General features: G+C 32.8%; 3 protein-coding genes and 1 pseudogene across 4 annotated transcripts; 2 read left to right on the top strand and 2 right to left on the bottom strand.

Annotated features, from left to right (window-relative positions):
- The first annotated feature begins 220 nt into the window (after nucleotides 1-220).
- Nucleotides 221-1,329, top strand: LOC123890794 (auxin-responsive protein SAUR71-like). The gene has a single exon (XM_045940491.1). It carries the CDS (start codon nucleotides 574-576, stop codon nucleotides 1,084-1,086), a length of 513 nt encoding a protein of 170 aa, XP_045796447.1. The 5' UTR covers nucleotides 221-573; the 3' UTR covers nucleotides 1,087-1,329.
- A 4,926-nt stretch (nucleotides 1,330-6,255) lies between these two features.
- On the top strand, nucleotides 6,256-8,910 carry LOC123890793 (FBD-associated F-box protein At4g10400-like). Its single transcript, XM_045940490.1, has 4 exons — nucleotides 6,256-6,357; nucleotides 6,860-7,895; nucleotides 8,034-8,174; nucleotides 8,342-8,910. Exons 2-4 carry the CDS (start codon nucleotides 6,888-6,890, stop codon nucleotides 8,603-8,605), a joined length of 1,413 nt encoding a protein of 470 aa, XP_045796446.1. The 5' UTR covers nucleotides 6,256-6,357; nucleotides 6,860-6,887; the 3' UTR covers nucleotides 8,606-8,910.
- A 1,465-nt stretch (nucleotides 8,911-10,375) lies between these two features.
- Nucleotides 10,376-13,545, bottom strand: LOC123890792 (annotated as a pseudogene).
- A 1,221-nt stretch (nucleotides 13,546-14,766) lies between these two features.
- LOC123890791 lies at nucleotides 14,767-16,359 on the bottom strand. 2 transcript variants are annotated; one of them, XM_045940489.1, is made up of 2 exons: nucleotides 16,031-16,359; nucleotides 14,767-15,840 (listed from the first exon to the last, which is right to left on the bottom strand). In XM_045940489.1, exons 1-2 carry the CDS (start codon nucleotides 16,197-16,199, stop codon nucleotides 15,497-15,499), a joined length of 513 nt encoding a protein of 170 aa, XP_045796445.1. In that variant the 5' UTR covers nucleotides 16,200-16,359; the 3' UTR covers nucleotides 14,767-15,496. The 2 variants fall into 2 exon arrangements, with proteins under 2 accessions (XP_045796445.1, XP_045796443.1); XM_045940487.1 differs by having other exon boundaries at nucleotides 14,767-15,858; nucleotides 16,031-16,333.
- Nucleotides 16,360-17,306: the final 947 nt, after the last annotated feature.

The raw sequence follows: 17,306 nt of genomic DNA, 5'->3' as shown, positions 1-17,306 counted from the left end.
TATAAGTAATAGTTTATATAATATTTTTACAAATATCAATTTGGTGTAATTTGATTGAATACATGTTTTTAAAAAAATTGTATTTTCGGTTTATAAATGAAATGATTTAAGAAAGAGTAACGTTGACAAATTATAATAAATGAATACATCCATCCACTAGAGTAAGGTAATCTATGGTTCTTAAATTTATATATATATATATATATATATATATTTAAAGCCGGGTGTAATAGGTGCCGGAATTGTCCAAGGCAGGTTAAGCTATCAGCTAGCTAGGTAGCGCCGAAATAGCTCTATATATATTCTTACCTTCTTCTTCATTAAATTCAGAATTTATTTCATTCTCTTCAATATTCTCAACTCCTCATGCATAACTATTTAAGTGTTGTGGTCTGAATTTTCCATAGTTATTATTATTATTATGAGCAACACAATGAGGCCAAGAAGTAAAGCCATGTTTAATTTGGTTTATGATAGGGGTTGACACTTGACACACCCATCTCTTCATTTTTCCATCTTTTTCTATCCAATTTCCATTACATCTTTTTTTAATTTTCAAAATAAAAAAAACATATGGATATTAATATTGGCAAGAGCATGAAGCAGGGGAACAAGAAGTCAGGAGGAGGCCTCATCACAAAAACATGGGAGAGATGCAAGTCCATAGGAAGAGGAGGGCACAAAAGTAAATATCCATCGTCGGTGACTCCAACGACAACAAGGAGCAAATCATGGCCTAATTTGCGAGGTGGAGGAGAAAAGGGAGGAAAGAAAGGCGGTGTTGTGGCTCCGGAAGGATGCTTTTCGGTTTACGTTGGGCCTCAAATGCAAAGGTTTGTGATCAAAACTGAGTATGCTAACCATCCTTTGTTCAAGATGTTGCTTGAAGAAGCTGAATCAGAATATGGTTATAGCTGCCAAGGACCTTTGGCCCTTCCTTGTAATGTTGATGTCTTTTATAAGGTTTTGATGGAAATGGATAGTGAAGCTCCTCCTCCTCCTCATGGTTGTGCTTTCGGAAACCGATCTCGTTCTTCTTATCATCTTCTCAGCCCTTCCAGAATGATTGTCTTAAACAACTTCTGATTATATATCTTATGGACTCTGATAATTCGAAGTTCATATTATCTATATCAATATTAATTTAAACTTCATAAAATAGCCATATGGTAATCAATTTCCCATTTACTAGTGTAAAAATTAAATTTCTAGTAAGTTAAGTTAGTGCTGTGTTAATTGCTTTCCATTGCAAGTAGTGATCATCAAGTATAATTATCAAATGTTTGAAATTAATAAAATGTGTGATTCATATGGTTTGCCCTATTCAAATTTTGACCCTTAATTTTGTCTTATTTGTTTATATATATGGTGCTGTGTCCTATTACTTGTTATATATGACGGCAATATCATTGTCACAAATACTTCCACCAACAAGATAATAATTATTTTAAATTGCTAATCACATCACGTTGTGGACTACAAATGTGGCTACATTTGTCTGTAATTTTTGTAAATATAATTTAAATCAATATTGATGATAATTTTGGGTTGACTTCATCTAGTAAAACAAATTAGATACTATCTATGTATGCATATGATAATCTTAATTAATGGACAAAACCATTTAAATTAGTAGTTATGTATTTAAGTTGGTTGGCCTGTGTGTTGATGTCATTGCTGGTTGAGCATTTGATTAATCAATAATGATGGCTATTTAATTATGGGTTTACTTCTTCTTAAAAAATAATATGCAGCCATGTAGAGTTTAAATAGCTTTCATTGGGTTGTGACTTTAGAGTTAGAAATGAAATACTTACTACTATTATTTAATCTAGCTGGTCGTTGTCCTCCTTTGTTATTCTTTTTAAAATAGGGAACTTATAAGGATGATTTTGTGACCAAAGTGGATGAGATGGGTAAATTGTGTAATAAGGAAGCTAGGGGTTCAATTCTCAACTAACAAAAACTAGCAATACTAAATGCTAACATTGGCCGATTAAAAATAACGATAGGTTACAATTTTCGTAGATGTGTCGATCGTGTATGATGAAATACTAGGAACATACCATTACATTTCATGTGAAGAAGTAGTCGTATTATCATGTGAGGAAATTTTATGGTGTACAAGTAGGAGAAGTTTTGCATTATGTACAAGTTAGTTTCTACAATTGGATCAAATGAGATATGATAATAAGACTTATTGATCTAATAGTGAAAAATACACTTGTACATCGTGCAAGACTATTTTACCTGTTCACATTAGAGAAAGCTTATCATGGGAGGATCATCAAATTTACATACCCACTGTAAATACTATGTTGTAGTGAAAACTGCCTTAAAAACCTTTAGTCAAAGGGAACAATAGTTCGTTTGTGGCTTTGATACCTAAGAATAAGGATAGTCAGCAGAGATTGGAAGAATGCAGACCTATTTCACTGATCAGACGTATGTATGTATGTATGTATGTATGTATAAAATTATGGCAAAGGGGAGTGCTATCACAAACAAAGTAATATTTGAGACTCAATTCTTCATATTTTTGAGTTGGTGTCATGATTTATAGAGGTTATATATTTCCATAAAATCCGTTCAGTGGGGATTAATGTTACCTGATCATGGTTGCAAGAAGATGCTTTTGTCTTTAAATATCTATCAATTAGAAATCTATTAATACTTGGTTGTTAACGAGGCATAGGATGGACTGCATCCGTGCAGTCAATTTCCTCATCTTACTCTTGAAGAAAGGGATATTAATTCTTCCAGGAGCTGGAAGTGGTGATAGAGTACCGGGAAATGGAAATCGTATGTAGTCAGTGAGGTGGATCAGTTTCTCACAGAACATTACTTCTCCTCTGAGGAGCTTAGGCTCTATCTCAACAATACATTCACTGTGTTTCTGTTATCAGTACTCTGTCAAAATTTAATATCTTCATCTTCACAACTATCTAAAGCCATTAAGTTTGGGCTTGTGCATAGCATTCCATTCTATTTATGCATTAACTCTATTTAAGATGTTTTCTATTCTTTTTTTAAGCAAAGATGTTAACTGTCATGGATTGGATATTAATTTGGTATATGATCATATTGCCTGATGAAAGGTAGCCTAATGAATGCAGTGTGTGTTTTATCGATCAATCTTCAAACTTGGGATTATTTGAAACTATTTGAATCATGTGGAATTTAAAAACAGCTGCACAAACTCTTCACTTTCACAAATATTTAAGAAATCAATAGAGGGGTTTGTCAAGAAACAATATCACAGTAGAGTGTTTCCCTTTACTGAAAACACTTCACAGATTACATGTTTTTTACTTCTCTTTACTGATCATGCATTTAAAATAAGGCAGTAGAAATGCAATCATACATCCAATTACAGACATCATCAAAATAAACTGATTGTCAGACATCAGTATCACCAAATCTCAAATTACTACAAACCCAAATTCAACCACTCTTAGTTATTCAACCACTCAGCAAATGTAACTATGCGTGCAACCATGTCATCATTCGCAGCAGCCAATTCAGGAACACGTTCTGGCATATCATTCTCCAATAGCCAATTTCGAAATTGAAATCTTCTAGCCTTGAGGCGGTGTGCCATGGAGATACCAGAAGGAGACACGCCACACACTTCACAAGAGGCCTTCAATCCCTTAATATTGAACCACTTTAAGGCACACGCGTAGTGCACCAAACTCAGTTCCTCCCTACAGCCACATCCAAGTGAGACTAGCACGTCATTCGGAACCTCTTCCGCAATATCTAGAAGCATCAATGCTTCATTATCTCTGGGATCAGGCTCAAAAACAAGACAGATGCGACAGTAAGCATCATCAGCAACCTCCATTGCCTCATCACTGCAATTTTTTATCATTCATCAGATGGTTTCATAAACTCTAGACTTTACATGCTTCACACTTTCACTTCATATGACCAGCATAAATTTGTTTCAAAATCACAAATTGTCAACATTCAAACTAAAACTACACATCCTTCTATAAAAACAGATAGAATTTTACCATGTGACAGCAGCAGACTCAACATGAAGGAAAATATTCAGGGCTAGGATTCGAGAAAGTAGGCATTCAGATGCTTTAGGATATCTTTCACAATGAAAGCCATGGCAATAGCTCAAGATGGCAGTGTATATAAACCACACTGCCTTAAGCCTAATTAGTTATAATCAATATATTTAGTGGAGTATCAGCAAAATTATTGTTTAGTTTCTTGCTAAAATTGTAGTTAACTAACCCTCATTCAATAGTAAAGAAGTTGTGACCATGAACATGAATTGCACGGTTCTCCACCATATCAAGGAAACCATAATCCCGAAACAGAGATCTCCAAACTTGTTCCATAAGGAAATGCTAAAAGTTTTGTGCTAAATTATGTATTCATGTTTTCTCTGACAATTGGATCCACACACACATCACATCAATGTAGTTAAACTGTTTATGCAATATAGTATCAATGATGTGATCAATGATTGATGGGATGTGTTTGTGCTCAAGATGTGAAACCAATTTTCAGTCTTAATTAAGGCTTAACATAGTATATTGCCTTAATGATGTGATCAATGATTGATGTGATGCAATAATAGTATCAATGTGTGTGTGGATCCAATCCAACTACATTGATGTGATGTGTTTGTGCTCAAGTAAGTATCAAATTTAGTAATATTACATAATTAAGGATTAACATACAAGATGTGAAACCAATTTTCAGGTGGATCAGCAGCAACATCCACGTTCAAAGGAAACTCCATTTCCAAACAACTTCAATTGATCACCGATTCGCCGAACACAAACCTGCATGATGATAAAGAAAAGTATGAAAAATTAAAATCAACATTATAAACACACTATGTGATTGTGTCTGTGATTGAAGAACACAAAATAAAATAAAAAATGGAGATTGAGATTGATCAAAGAAACAATGCTTATTTATAATAATGTTTCAAAAAAAAAAGAAACAATGCTTATAAGATTGAGATTGAAAAACAAGTTATGAGAAGAGACGTTGAAGAAGAACAAAAAAGAGAAAGAGATGAAGAACTTAACTGTGAGAATGAAGAACAAAAGATCAAGTGAGGATGAAGAACAAGAAAGAGATGGAGAAGAAGAGAGTTTGTTGAGAATGAACGAGTTAGTTACGTTTTGGCGGGAAGGCTGCTTTTGTATGTTATGTTTTGGTCTCTATTTATTTATTTATTTTTTATTATTATTAAATAAAAAAAGGTTTAAATAAATAAGGCTTAAATGCACTTTTGATCCCCTATTTTCAAAAAAATGAAGTTTTGGTCCCCTGTTTTAAAAACCAACTTTTTAGTCCCCCAATTTTAATTTTTTTTTTTGAGTTTTGATCCCCCATTCCATTTTAAAGCTAATTTTGTTGATGTGGCATTGTCACTAATGCATATCAGCGTCCACGTGGACAAATTTAATATCCATGTCATTATTTGTTTTTAATTCAATAAAACTTATTTTATAAAATAATTTAATTAAACCTAAGAAAGTTCATTAAAATAAAAAATCCAAAAATTCACAACCTCTAATTTATTAAACCTGAGAAAAAACAAACAATCACAACATGGACATGATCCTCTTTGATTCATATCAAACAATTGCATATTGAAAGCAAGTTTTGTGTTTCAAGAACCTTCAACTTTCATCAACATCCAACTTTATATAAAACCAATCTAGAATTAAACTTCAAACTTAAAACAATTTTTGGGTTTTCATTCAAACTCATCCAAAGTCATAGATAGTTTAAAGAGTATGAGTAATTTCTATTGAAACACAAAATCATCTCTAATTTCTTTTCGTTTTTAAAAATCCAAAAATTGTTGAGTTTGAACGGAAACCATAGGATTAGTGAAATCCATAAGGAAGGATTCTCTCCGACGGTGAATAAAATTCTAGTAGTTGAAGGTTTGATAATTAGGGTTTCAAATTTCATATTTTATAAGATTTAACAATTATTATTTCAGTTGAATATATAATTCTAACAATTAAAATATTTTATAAATAAAGTTTTATTGAATTTAAAAATATATAATAATGACATGGATATTAAATTTGTCCACATGAATGTTGCCACATCATTAGTTACAATGGAGATCAAAACTCAAAAAAAATGAAAATATTGGACTAAAAAGTTGGTTTTTAAAATAGGGGGAGCAAAACTTCATTTTTTTGAAAATAGGAGACCAAAAATGCATTTAAGCCAATAAATAATTTAGGAAAGGTTATTATTAATTAGGTAAAATAAATAAAAGAAGTGTAATTCGGCGGTGAAGAAGCATCGCTCGCTATTGCCTCTCAATCGAGCACGCAGGCACTCCAGTTCTCTTCTTCGGTTAGTAGTGTAAAAATTCAATCTTTGTTGTTTCAAAATGCATGCATACTGTTTATATATTTGTATTTATCAACTCACCATACATACCAATGTTTATATTTCAAATTGGATTTTTTGGGCTTAAACCCTAAAACTCTAATTAAGTATTCAATTGCTATTATCAAGCTTATACATGTATGTTTTGTTTTTGTTTATATCAATCAAATATATCGATCTATTTTTCATAGCTAGGTTGGTTCTCTCTATTTGCTGCCTTCTGCTAGATCAACCATGTAAGTTTGGTCAGGAGCTTGTAGTCAGTAGTCATACCTTTTTATAAAAACAAGGACACTCTTAGTCCTATATCTTAGAATAGAGAGAGAGAGAGAGAGAGAGAGAGAGAGAGAGGGTATGTGTGTAATGTAATATTGAATTATTTGAATATTTATTTCCAATGTATGTATGTATGTAGAGCCTGGTGCCATTAATTAATTGTATTTTGTATAATTATTATTATATATAGGAAATTGCTAGCTGGGCTATAAATAAAGATGCAGTCTTCTTCGTCGTCGTCGGGTTCATGTGGCGGCGGGAATGATCAGGTGGCTTCCGGTTCTAAGAGTCAAGATGATATGATAAGCAACTTACCTGACTTTGTTATTGGCCACATTCTTTCTTTTCTTTCCACTAAAGAAGCAGTTCTTACAAGTGTTTTATCAACCAGGTGGAAATATATGTGGACATTTCTCACTAAACTAGATTTTAGGGACTACACCAACAATAACTTCAATTCTTTTTCCAACTTTGTAACTAGAGTGCTTTTTCATCTTAATACTGCAACCATCCAAGAATTTATTCTTGAAATTCCACATTATTATGATCCCTACGGCTACTATACCAATCAATGGATATCTGCTGTTTTAAGCATGAGACTAAAAAAGATTAAGGTCTTTTTTTTTCTTAGAGGAAACGAACCTAAAATTCCCTCTTGTCCCCAGCTCGTTTCAAAAAATAACATTCTCTCATGTCCCCTTTTTGAATGCCATGAATCCCTAGAGGAATTGGAGTTTATGATTAGTTCTTTAGCTTCTTGTATTATCAAACTTCCCTCCTCCTCTTTTGTTTCTTTCTCATCCCTCACAGTACTCAGTTTGGCTGGAATAATCACATTTACTTCTTCGAATGAAATATTCCAAGAGTTAACACTTAATTTCCCGCTTCTTAGAGAGTATAAGGCAGTATCTTGCGGTTTCTCAGGTGTAAAGAGTATCACTATAGAAGCACCTCTACTTGAATTGGTTTTCATTTTGGGCATGGAGTTTGAACAAGTTATCACTAGGTTTAGTGCTTCACGTATTACAAACTTCTCTTACTACTGTGATACAGTATCACACACCATTTTTTTAGATCATCAAAACATCCCTTCTTCTAAGATATTTCTAGTTCTATTTGATTCAGAAGATCATAGTGTGGAAGAAATATCAATATTTATTCGCAAGCTTCTCCGTTTCTTTATTAATGCAGAATATCTCGAGCTTGATCTTGCTAATTGTTGGCCGGTATGTTTTCTTGCTTGAAGCCTTGTTTTAATTTAATGTTGACAGACGAATTTGTAATGAGCTTGTGAGGAAACCAGGGCCAACCCAACATGTATATATATTTTCCTAACACCAGGAGTTTGTTCCCTTTGTTGCCAGGGTTTTGCATGGGTGGCTAATTATTTAGCTGATATTCCTGTATTTCGAATGTTGGGTTATTTGAAGCTAAAAAGGGTTACTAGTAATACTTTGTTAGACTTTCTTTTAAAAACACCTTGTCTGAAGACTCTGGTTTTACAGGTTTGTAATCGTTAATCTTTAAATCTTACAAAATGTGTGTTAATAAAGTAAAAGTGAGACTTTACTGATCATCATTGTTTGTGCTTTTCCATTACCTTATTTAGACCTTGTCATTCCAATTGTGTGTTAATAAACATGTACTGTACTATATTTTTGGCTGATGACAGATGGTGGATTATGATGAAGAATCGCAGAATTTCGCAATTGTACCTGACTGTTTTCTATCAACTCTTAAAGTGGTAAAATTTGATAAATATTTCGGGGGTGAGCGCGAGTTTAGTTTTTCTAAATTTGTGATGGAGAATACTAAGGTATTGGAGAGGATTTCTTTCTCATTTCATGAGTCCTGCTCGGAAGTGGAAAAAGCTAAAGAGAAACTAAGTTTAGTTAAGATCAGTTTTAGCACAGTGATTATGGAATTTTCTACCTAAAATCCAACTTCGCAGCTACTTAAATGTCACAGGAATTAAGTATTAAGTTATTTTAAATAATAGATTAATATTAGTTAGTTAGTTACTATTTTCCCTATTTTCCATAGTTAGATTCAATGATCATATTATCTTAGTTATTGTTATTATTTTCCTATTTATAGGCAATGATTGGTAGAGTTTGTTACCAACTTGCCTTTATATATAGGCATCTAGGTTACAATTTTCGTAGATGTGTCGATCGTGTATGATGGAATACTACCATTACATTTCATGTGAAGAAGTAGTCGTATTATCATGTGAGGCAATTTTATGGTGTACAAGTTAATATCTACAATTGCATTATGTACAATTTTATTGATCTAATAGTGAAAAATACACTTGTACATTGTGCAAGACTATTTTACCTGTAAAACATTAGACGAAGCTTATCATGGGATCATCAAATGATCATACTATTTTACTTGTAGTGAAAACTGCCTTAAAAACCTTTAGTCAAATGGAACATTAGTTCGTTTGTGGCTTTGATACCTAAGAATAAGGACAGTCAGCAGAGATTGGAAGAATGCAGACCTATTTCACTGATCAGACGTATGCATAAAATTATGGCAAAGGGGAGAGCTATCAACAAAGTAATATTTGAGACTCAATTCTTCATATTTTTGAGTTGGTGATATGATTTATAAAGGTTATATTTCCCATAAAATCCGGTCAGTGGGGATTAATGTTACTTGATCATGGTTGTAAGAGGATGCTTTTGTATTTAAATTGCACAATTGGCAAAAATCCAGTTATGTATCTAAAACTTTCTAATGGAGCTAAGCCGCGAGCTAAAAAGACTGGGAATCCATGGAGAAGTAGAAATCTAACTATGAGGGGTCACGTCGTCTTGTTGCATTTGGTTCTTCCAGCGTTATCAATGTTCTATGTGTCTTTTTTCAAAATTTCGTTATGTATAATTGCTAAACTTGAATCTCTTTTTAAACAGTTTTTATGGGGTCGGAGTGAAGAAGTTAGGAGAGTAAACTGGTTCTAATGTCGGAGAGAGAGAACTTTGGCAATTAGGTATACAAAATTTAACAACTTTTAATTTGGTACTCTTAGAAAAATAGTTTTGAAGGTTGAAGGGGGAGAATAATACTATTTGGTACAAAAGAGTCATAAGTATGGAGAAGAGAGCAAGAGGTATTAGAGAGGGAGTAGGTGTAGTCGTAGTCCCGCCAAATGGAGGAAAACTTTTAAAATCAAATTACAAATAAAGTTATCATGTCCAATCTTTTATTATTATTTTTATTTTTATCAGATCAAACGCACTTATAAAGTTAAAATGTGGACCATGCTGCTTCAGATTACATGTTTCTCCTTGTCATAAATTTCTTCCTAATATGCACCTTTGACAATATTCAGATTTCTATTGCAATATTGTGAAATATTTTCTAATTAGGATAAAAATTGTAAACCTGGCATTTTTCTAATTGAAATAAGCTTAATATGTTTGTTCATGCATGCATGCCTTCTATGTTGTTTCTTATTCTTGTTCACATATTACAAAGAGATATTGATTTAGAATTTTTCAAAGATGATAATAATCCAATTAATATGTATCAGGTTCAGGAAACCAGAGAATTTAGGCCTTCTGCAAGAAGTCTATTAGTCAATTCTCAAAGTCATTGAAGAAGCGAAGAATTCATGGTATATTCAGCATGTTATGTACACCTTCTATTGTAGAGTTCCGACCACAATGACTTAAAAAGCAAGCAATAGATGGATAATTCAATATTTTTCTTTCATTAGGGTATGCATAGTTTACTTTGTTGTCATTACTAGGACGAACAACCCAAAGAAAAGTCTTCTTGGAGATCAAGTCCTAGAGCTAGTTCATTAAATTGGTTTTGGTTCATTGCAACCAAACTACCAAAAGAAACATACATGTTTATCTAACCAATCTAAGCAAGTTGTGTCTTCTTGCCATTGTTGTTGTCATTTGACATCAATGGGCCAATTGGTAAGAACTTCTGTGATATGGAAAATACACAGTTGGGGTGAAAATGATGACACCAACAAGTACTATAGTGGAATTTGTGCATTAAATCCACGTCCAGCTCTTGCATTCTTATATATAGTAAGAGCTTCTTCCATTACCTGAGTTTGAGCAAGAAATTCGGTTCTCTTATTTCCAGATGGATGAGTAGAGAAGATCGTAGAATCACCGGTGATTCTTTGGAACTTCTTATAGAGTTTAGGTGCAGCCCGAGGATCATAGCCAGCTGACGCAAGTAATATAAGTCCAATGTAATCAGCTTCTATTTCCATCCTGAAAATTTGTGAATAAATTGGGTAATGTCACATATCCACATACTGGTATTACCATCATTCACCTCTCCATAATCAACATTGCATCACAAAAGACTTAAAATTACACAATTTTTCACTGCAAAGAAGCCATGTCAGAACATGGTTGGTTAGATAGTCAAAAGAGATTTTGAATTATATTGAAGTTACTTCCTACTTTAGGTTCATGTGTCCCAGCTAAAAAAAGGCCTCTTGGAATTATATTGCCGATACTGAATTACCAAAAGAATTGGGATCAAAACTGATGAGATTGCTGAACCAGAAACAACTTCGGCTAGTAGGGAGATCATAATGGTTGGTGGCAAAGAACGGCAATACTTGGTTGTTAACGAGGCTACTTCAGAGGAATAGGATGGACTGCATCTGTGCAGTTAATTTCCTCATCTCACTCTTGAAGAAAGGGGTATTCTTCCAGGAGCTGGAAGTGGTGATATAGTACCGGGAAATGGAAATCGTATGTAGTCAGTGAGGTGGATCAGTTTCTCACAGAACATTACTTCTCCTCTGAGGAGCTTAGGCTCTCAACAATACATTCACTGTGTTTCTGTTATCAGTACTCTGTCAAAATTTCATATGTTGATCTTGACAACCATCCTAAAGCCATTAAATTTGGGCTTGTGCATAGCATTCCATTCTATTTATGCATTAACTCTTTAAGATGTTATTTGTATTTTTTATAAGCAAAGATGTTAACTGTCATGGATTGGATATTAATTTGGTATATGATCATATTGCCTGATGAAAGGTAGCCTAATGAATTCAGTGTTTTATCAATCAATCTTCAAAGTTCGGATCATTTGAAACTATTTGAATCATGTGGAATTTAATTAAAAACAGCTGCACAAACTCTTCACCTTCACAAATATTTAAGAAATCAAAAGAGGGATTTATCAAGAAACAATATCACAGTAGAGAGTTTCCCTTTACTGAAAACACTTCACAGATTATTCTATTCTCTTCGGTTCCACCCATTTTAGTTGAACCAAAAGTTATTCATCTTTTACCTTATTATTACATGCTTTTTACTTCTCTTACTAATAGTTAATGTTCATTCCTGTTCTAACTTGTCTAACAACATTACCTATGCAACAATCAATGGAATGAATCTAGTCTACTATAATTAAAGAACAACACAAAATTCAATTGGTTATAAAGAGAGATAGCGAAGGAATCATTACCGTCTGGATAAAAATCGCCTTAATAAAAGGGACCACATTTTGTTGAAAATCTTAGGCATGAAGAATGAATAAAGTATCAACTGTAGAATAAAAATCCAAAGTTGATTTGTAATCCTTTCAACAGTGTGTCTGGCCACAACATGTCCAACCTAATTATCAAACTCGAAAGTGTTAGATTTTAGGTCTCCTAAACAGCAAAAACAATGGCCCTTATTGGATAAATAGCTTAAATAAGCACTTCTAGTAAAAGTTTTTATCCTATATGTGTTTATGTATAAGCTATTTCCATAACAAAAGATAAAGTAAAGTCAAATTGTTTTCAATATAGTAAGCTATAAATAAGCATGTATCATAAACTGAAACTGCTTAACAAGCCTAGCTAATGAGTAAAACGAATGAAAGGAATACCTCATGTCCGATAATAGTTGCTATCTGGGCATCAGTATGACAAAGTTGAAGCATACATACCAGTGAAAACAACTATCTTGCCAGGTAAGCAAAATGCTTTAACAGGCCCCTTCGCCACCAAAATCTCCCAATTCAATCCATCTACATGCGACATATAAGGTTGCGACTTTAGGTGGCAATTCCCTTTCTTTTTAGTCAATGCCCTAAGAAGTGCTTCACTCCGCACATTCTCCTTATTCAACCCTCTCTTCAATGCATCAATGATATTGTTAGCTATGATCTTAACTCTCATACTTTCAGGGTCTGTTGAAGGCAATAACTCCCCCTTATAACAGAATCTCACCACTTCAAACATAATCTCCCAAAACCACTTATCCACGGCTTTCTTTCGATATTAGAATCAAATGGGGTCGCTTAGTGTAAGGAACAGTTTCCATCTTTGCAAAACACAGTGATAAAAGACATCTTGAAACCAATGTTTTAGCCCTCTTGGCTTAAAATCCTGCTGCACATTGTTAGGATCAACATAGCAAAATGTAGTAAAATCCCTTGTATCTATTCTCTTAGAAATTGAAGAAGAAAACCCACCCATTAAAGGTAGCTCCTTTGGAACCCCAATTGAAATACCCACCCAGATTGGAAAACTCTGGAACTAGGCTGAAAAATTGAATTTTGATGTGAAAGAAACCCTGGAAGGCAAGCTATGAAAAGCATGAAGACCAAGAACAAGATTTCTCTGTGCCATTATCGTAAAACCCACCCACGTAAACCCCAAAAAGTATTTGAAAACAAAGTTGGCGAATTTTGCAATTTAGCAATGAGAAACAAAGTTGACGAATTTTGACTAACCCACAAAGTTCAAAGATATTTTCCTCATGCATGCATGCTAGCTAGCTAGCTAGCTAGCTAATGTTGGTCACACTCAAACTCTTAGTTTTGTTTGGCGTAGCATCATGTATAGTATACTGCAGATTGGTGGCGCATTGAAAACACTCACTTTGGTTTTACTTTTAGTGTCGTTCGTTCGATGTCATTAATAGTCACTGAATCAATCAGCAAAAACATTTTAAATTCTAACATTTTTATTTGAATTTTCATTAGTCAAAAATCAAAATGGTTTCAAAACATAAAATTAGTGTCAATACCATGTCATATTCATGCAACTCATACACATTTTACTTTAATGATAAAAAATTATACTAACTCTTAAAGCAACTCATATTTTTATACAAAATTATTTAAATTAAATAGGTCCACTTAAATAACCCAACATTAAATTATGATTATCATACAATGGTGTCCACAAATCCAAGCTCAACTGGCTGGAATGTCGAAATTACTAGTGTCGGATATTAGGACTGGGGTTGAAACCCCGATCACTCCACTTTATGTATGAGTTTTCATTGGCTTTGTCAAAATCAATAAAAAAAATTATGATACAATAGTTTAAATAAGATACTTGGACAATTTCTTTGCTACTCATCCTGCTACATCATAGCTCCTCCAATGAGAAGGGAAAAAAAAAAAAAAAGAATCATCATTCTATGAAATTCTGTTAAAAAATTCATTGGAGATGCTCTTATTTCTTCCTGATTGATGAATTTAAGATTATAAATACACATTCATTCCCTATAGATTTAACCCTAACTATATTAAATGAATCTAGTGTCTTTAAGATTAAAAATTCATTGGAGACACCAGATTTAACCGTACTATATTATTATTATTATTATTATTATTATTATTATTATTATTATTATTAAGAAGTTTTGCACACTCTATTCAAAAAGATAAAATAGTTCCACTATTTATGTGACGAGGATTTGAATTTAAATCACAACCTTTTTAGAGACATACAAATCAATCTAGTAACCTCAATCAATTGATATATTTATTGATTTGAATGTAAGTCAAAATTTGAGATGAAATCACATACTAAAATGTGGACCAAACACATTATTTTTTTACTAAAAATTTAACTCATTTTGATAACTCTAGTACGGTTAAATTTACCGGATTTTATTAAAGTTTGAATACTCTATATAATACTTATACTATACTATACTATACTATACTACTCTCACTGTTTCATATTATATATGTGTTTCGTTTGCGATTTTTGAATCTTAACATATTATTTTACATTAAAAATTGGTATAAATAATATTTTCATAATAAAAATGAACTGCACTATTACTTTTCATAATAAAAATGAAATGTATGTAATTGATAAAACGGAACTGCTAGCTAGCTAGGTGTTTCAATATATAAATATTAAATAATTATGATGACAAGAATAAAAAGAAAATGAAAAAGGAAGAGATGAGACATGAGAGTGTGTGGATTTGGTTTAGTATTGTATAGATGATGGCCGAGATAGAAATACATTACATTACACACACACACACAAGGTATCCAAGTAGTGGGATCCACTAAAATAAAAGGGACTTAATTAGTGAGGGTAGTGTAGTGTAGTGTAGTAGGATAAGGATATATTTATTGAGTAAGAGGAAGAGAAGGGTCACCTAATCCTAAATGGAATGGAAGATAAAGAGAGCTGCTAGCTAGAATGAATTTTGCTCTGGTACACCAAAAATTATGACCACATAAATTACTCAAAAGAAATCGAGATTATGAGTAATTTATAAATCCAAGACCAAATTGTGAAGGTTTATATAAAATCTAAAACCGATAATATTTTTGAATATCTGTTTAGTAGACTAGACTTGATATCAGAACAAACTCAAATCCAAGAAAAGAAAAAGAAAGGGATGTGCTAGAATGAATTTTGTTCTGGTACACCAAAAAATATCACATCACTCAGAAATTGAGATTATAAACACACTCTCTTCAACAACATCTTTTTAACTAAGGCGCACTTGTAAAGGTTCCCGTAATACCTAAAGAAGACAATATATATATATAGTGTGGCGGACTTGAGATCGGAACAAATGAATTAATTTGAGCATAAGGTAGTATTGATCATATCTTCAGGTGGCTTGTAACTGAGAGCTCCCAAGCTGTATATACATAGGTTATTTTCCTCTTTTGATACCTCGCTACTTCTTGTGCTCTTTAAGAAAGGAACATTACAAGAATAAGAAGATGATGAAGTCCCTATCAAGCTTGCTTCACAGAGAGACACAATCTGTGAATTATCATCCTCCACGCCACTTTCACAGTTTATTCCATCCACTGATGCTACATCTAACTTGTATGCTCCCTCTCTGTCTGTTGTTCTGTTAACTGAAAAACTTATCTGCTCATTGGTTTTTGGCGAGGTTGCTCTAAATCTGCAATCTATATGAACCTCAACACCTGATACATATATCAATTCATTCATTCATTCATCGCTCATAATCAATGAAATACAGATACATACACCAAACACTGACATGTATCAGATATCAGACACGCTTAAAGCTTTATGTGTGCATGTATATAATATGTAGCATGAGAATGAATAAGGTGGTACTTAATTAGTACATACCTGGTAAGAAGTAACTGTGTTTAGAGAAAGTGCCAGTTGAGCAGGTATCACAATAAACAAATCCTACAACACTGATAGTTGTTGTGGTTGTGGGAGATTGAGCAATGAGAACAAATGGGTAACTGAATAACAGGGATGTCAGAAGAAGGAAGAAACCAATTGGATCCATGTGGAATATTGGAATCAAACACTTCTACAAAGTTAGTTGTTGGAATATGTATATATTGTTGTGCCACGGTAGGAGTGTTTGCGGTTCAGTTTAAATTGATTTTTTAAGACAAAAGTCATTCGGTTTAAAGATTAAAATAGTTGATGTTTTAAATTGTGTCATTGTCAATAATACGATTGGAATTGAACCAAATGATTCGAATTAGATATTTATATTCGGTCAAATAACACATTACAAACTAATTAACATCAACATACATGACATATATATTAAACTAATAACTATTATTAAAAAATAAAAAATTAATACTTGACCTGATACAAATAATAAAATAAACATGTAATAAAATTTATATACAGTTTTGTTTTATTTCAAAAAACATAATAAAAATTCAATCCCAGTTTGGTCGATTTTCACCAAAGAGTGTGTAAAGACATCCGATATATGTACAATTTTTTAAGATCAATTTACAATTTTTATTTATTTAGATTATGTTAGATGTGACAATGCCAAGCGCAACACTTAATTAATAGTAATAGTAATAATAATGTTAATATTTTATAGATGAATGAATGAACCCGTGAGTATTCATACATTCGGCAGAGGACCTACCACAATAGGTGCCCCCATATTGTTAGTATACTATATTCATTCACTACAAACAAAGACATGTGAAGAGAAAGTGTTTTTGGCTTGGCATAACATCATCGTTGGCAAAGAAGGAAAGAGGTGATTATATATAGATAGATAGATAGATAGACAGATCAAAGTCATACATTACATTACATTACAGCCACATATTTCAGTTTCATGTTGTGTGCCATTTGACAGGCCAGGTAATGGGGGAGGAGGAGGAAGGAAGATTCTATTTAGTAATTGGAAAATTCTAACTCCTGCCTGCATAAAGTACATTTCATGTTTGAAGCATACTTGTTATCACAGTGAATTTGTCATTATTTTCATTTTTTTTGTGCCCAAAGGGGGCAAGGTCCCAACACACAAACAAACTAGAACCACATGGATGGAAAATACAAGCATTATCCACCATAAGAGGAATGAATCACAGGGACAAAATCAAGATCTTAGAAGACACTCACTAACAGATCA

Source organism: Trifolium pratense, linkage group LG6 (genome assembly GCF_020283565.1).
Source record: "Trifolium pratense cultivar HEN17-A07 linkage group LG6, ARS_RC_1.1, whole genome shotgun sequence".
NCBI lineage: Eukaryota > Viridiplantae > Streptophyta > Magnoliopsida > Fabales > Fabaceae > Trifolium > Trifolium pratense.
This window is presented reverse-complemented; position numbering and strand designations above follow the sequence as displayed.

Bases quoted from the DNA above. Each gene is read 5' to 3' on its own strand.
- LOC123890794 (XM_045940491.1), top strand. From the start codon at position 574: ATGGATATTAATATTGGCAAGAGCATGAAGCAGGGGAACAAGAAGTCA.
- LOC123890793 (XM_045940490.1), top strand. From the start codon at position 6,888: ATGCAGTCTTCTTCGTCGTCGTCGGGTTCATGTGGCGGCGGGAATGAT. The intron at 7,896-8,033 runs GTATGTTTTCTT...CTTTGTTGCCAG, and splicing joins ATCTTGCTAATTGTTGGCCG to GGTTTTGCATGGGTGGCTAA. The intron at 8,175-8,341 runs GTTTGTAATCGT...GGCTGATGACAG, and splicing joins TGAAGACTCTGGTTTTACAG to ATGGTGGATTATGATGAAGA.
- LOC123890791 (XM_045940487.1), bottom strand. From the start codon at position 16,199: ATGGATCCAATTGGTTTCTTCCTTCTTCTGACATCCCTGTTATTCAGT. The intron at 15,859-16,030 runs GTATGTACTAAT...TATATGTATCAG, and splicing joins ACACAGTTACTTCTTACCAG to GTGTTGAGGTTCATATAGAT.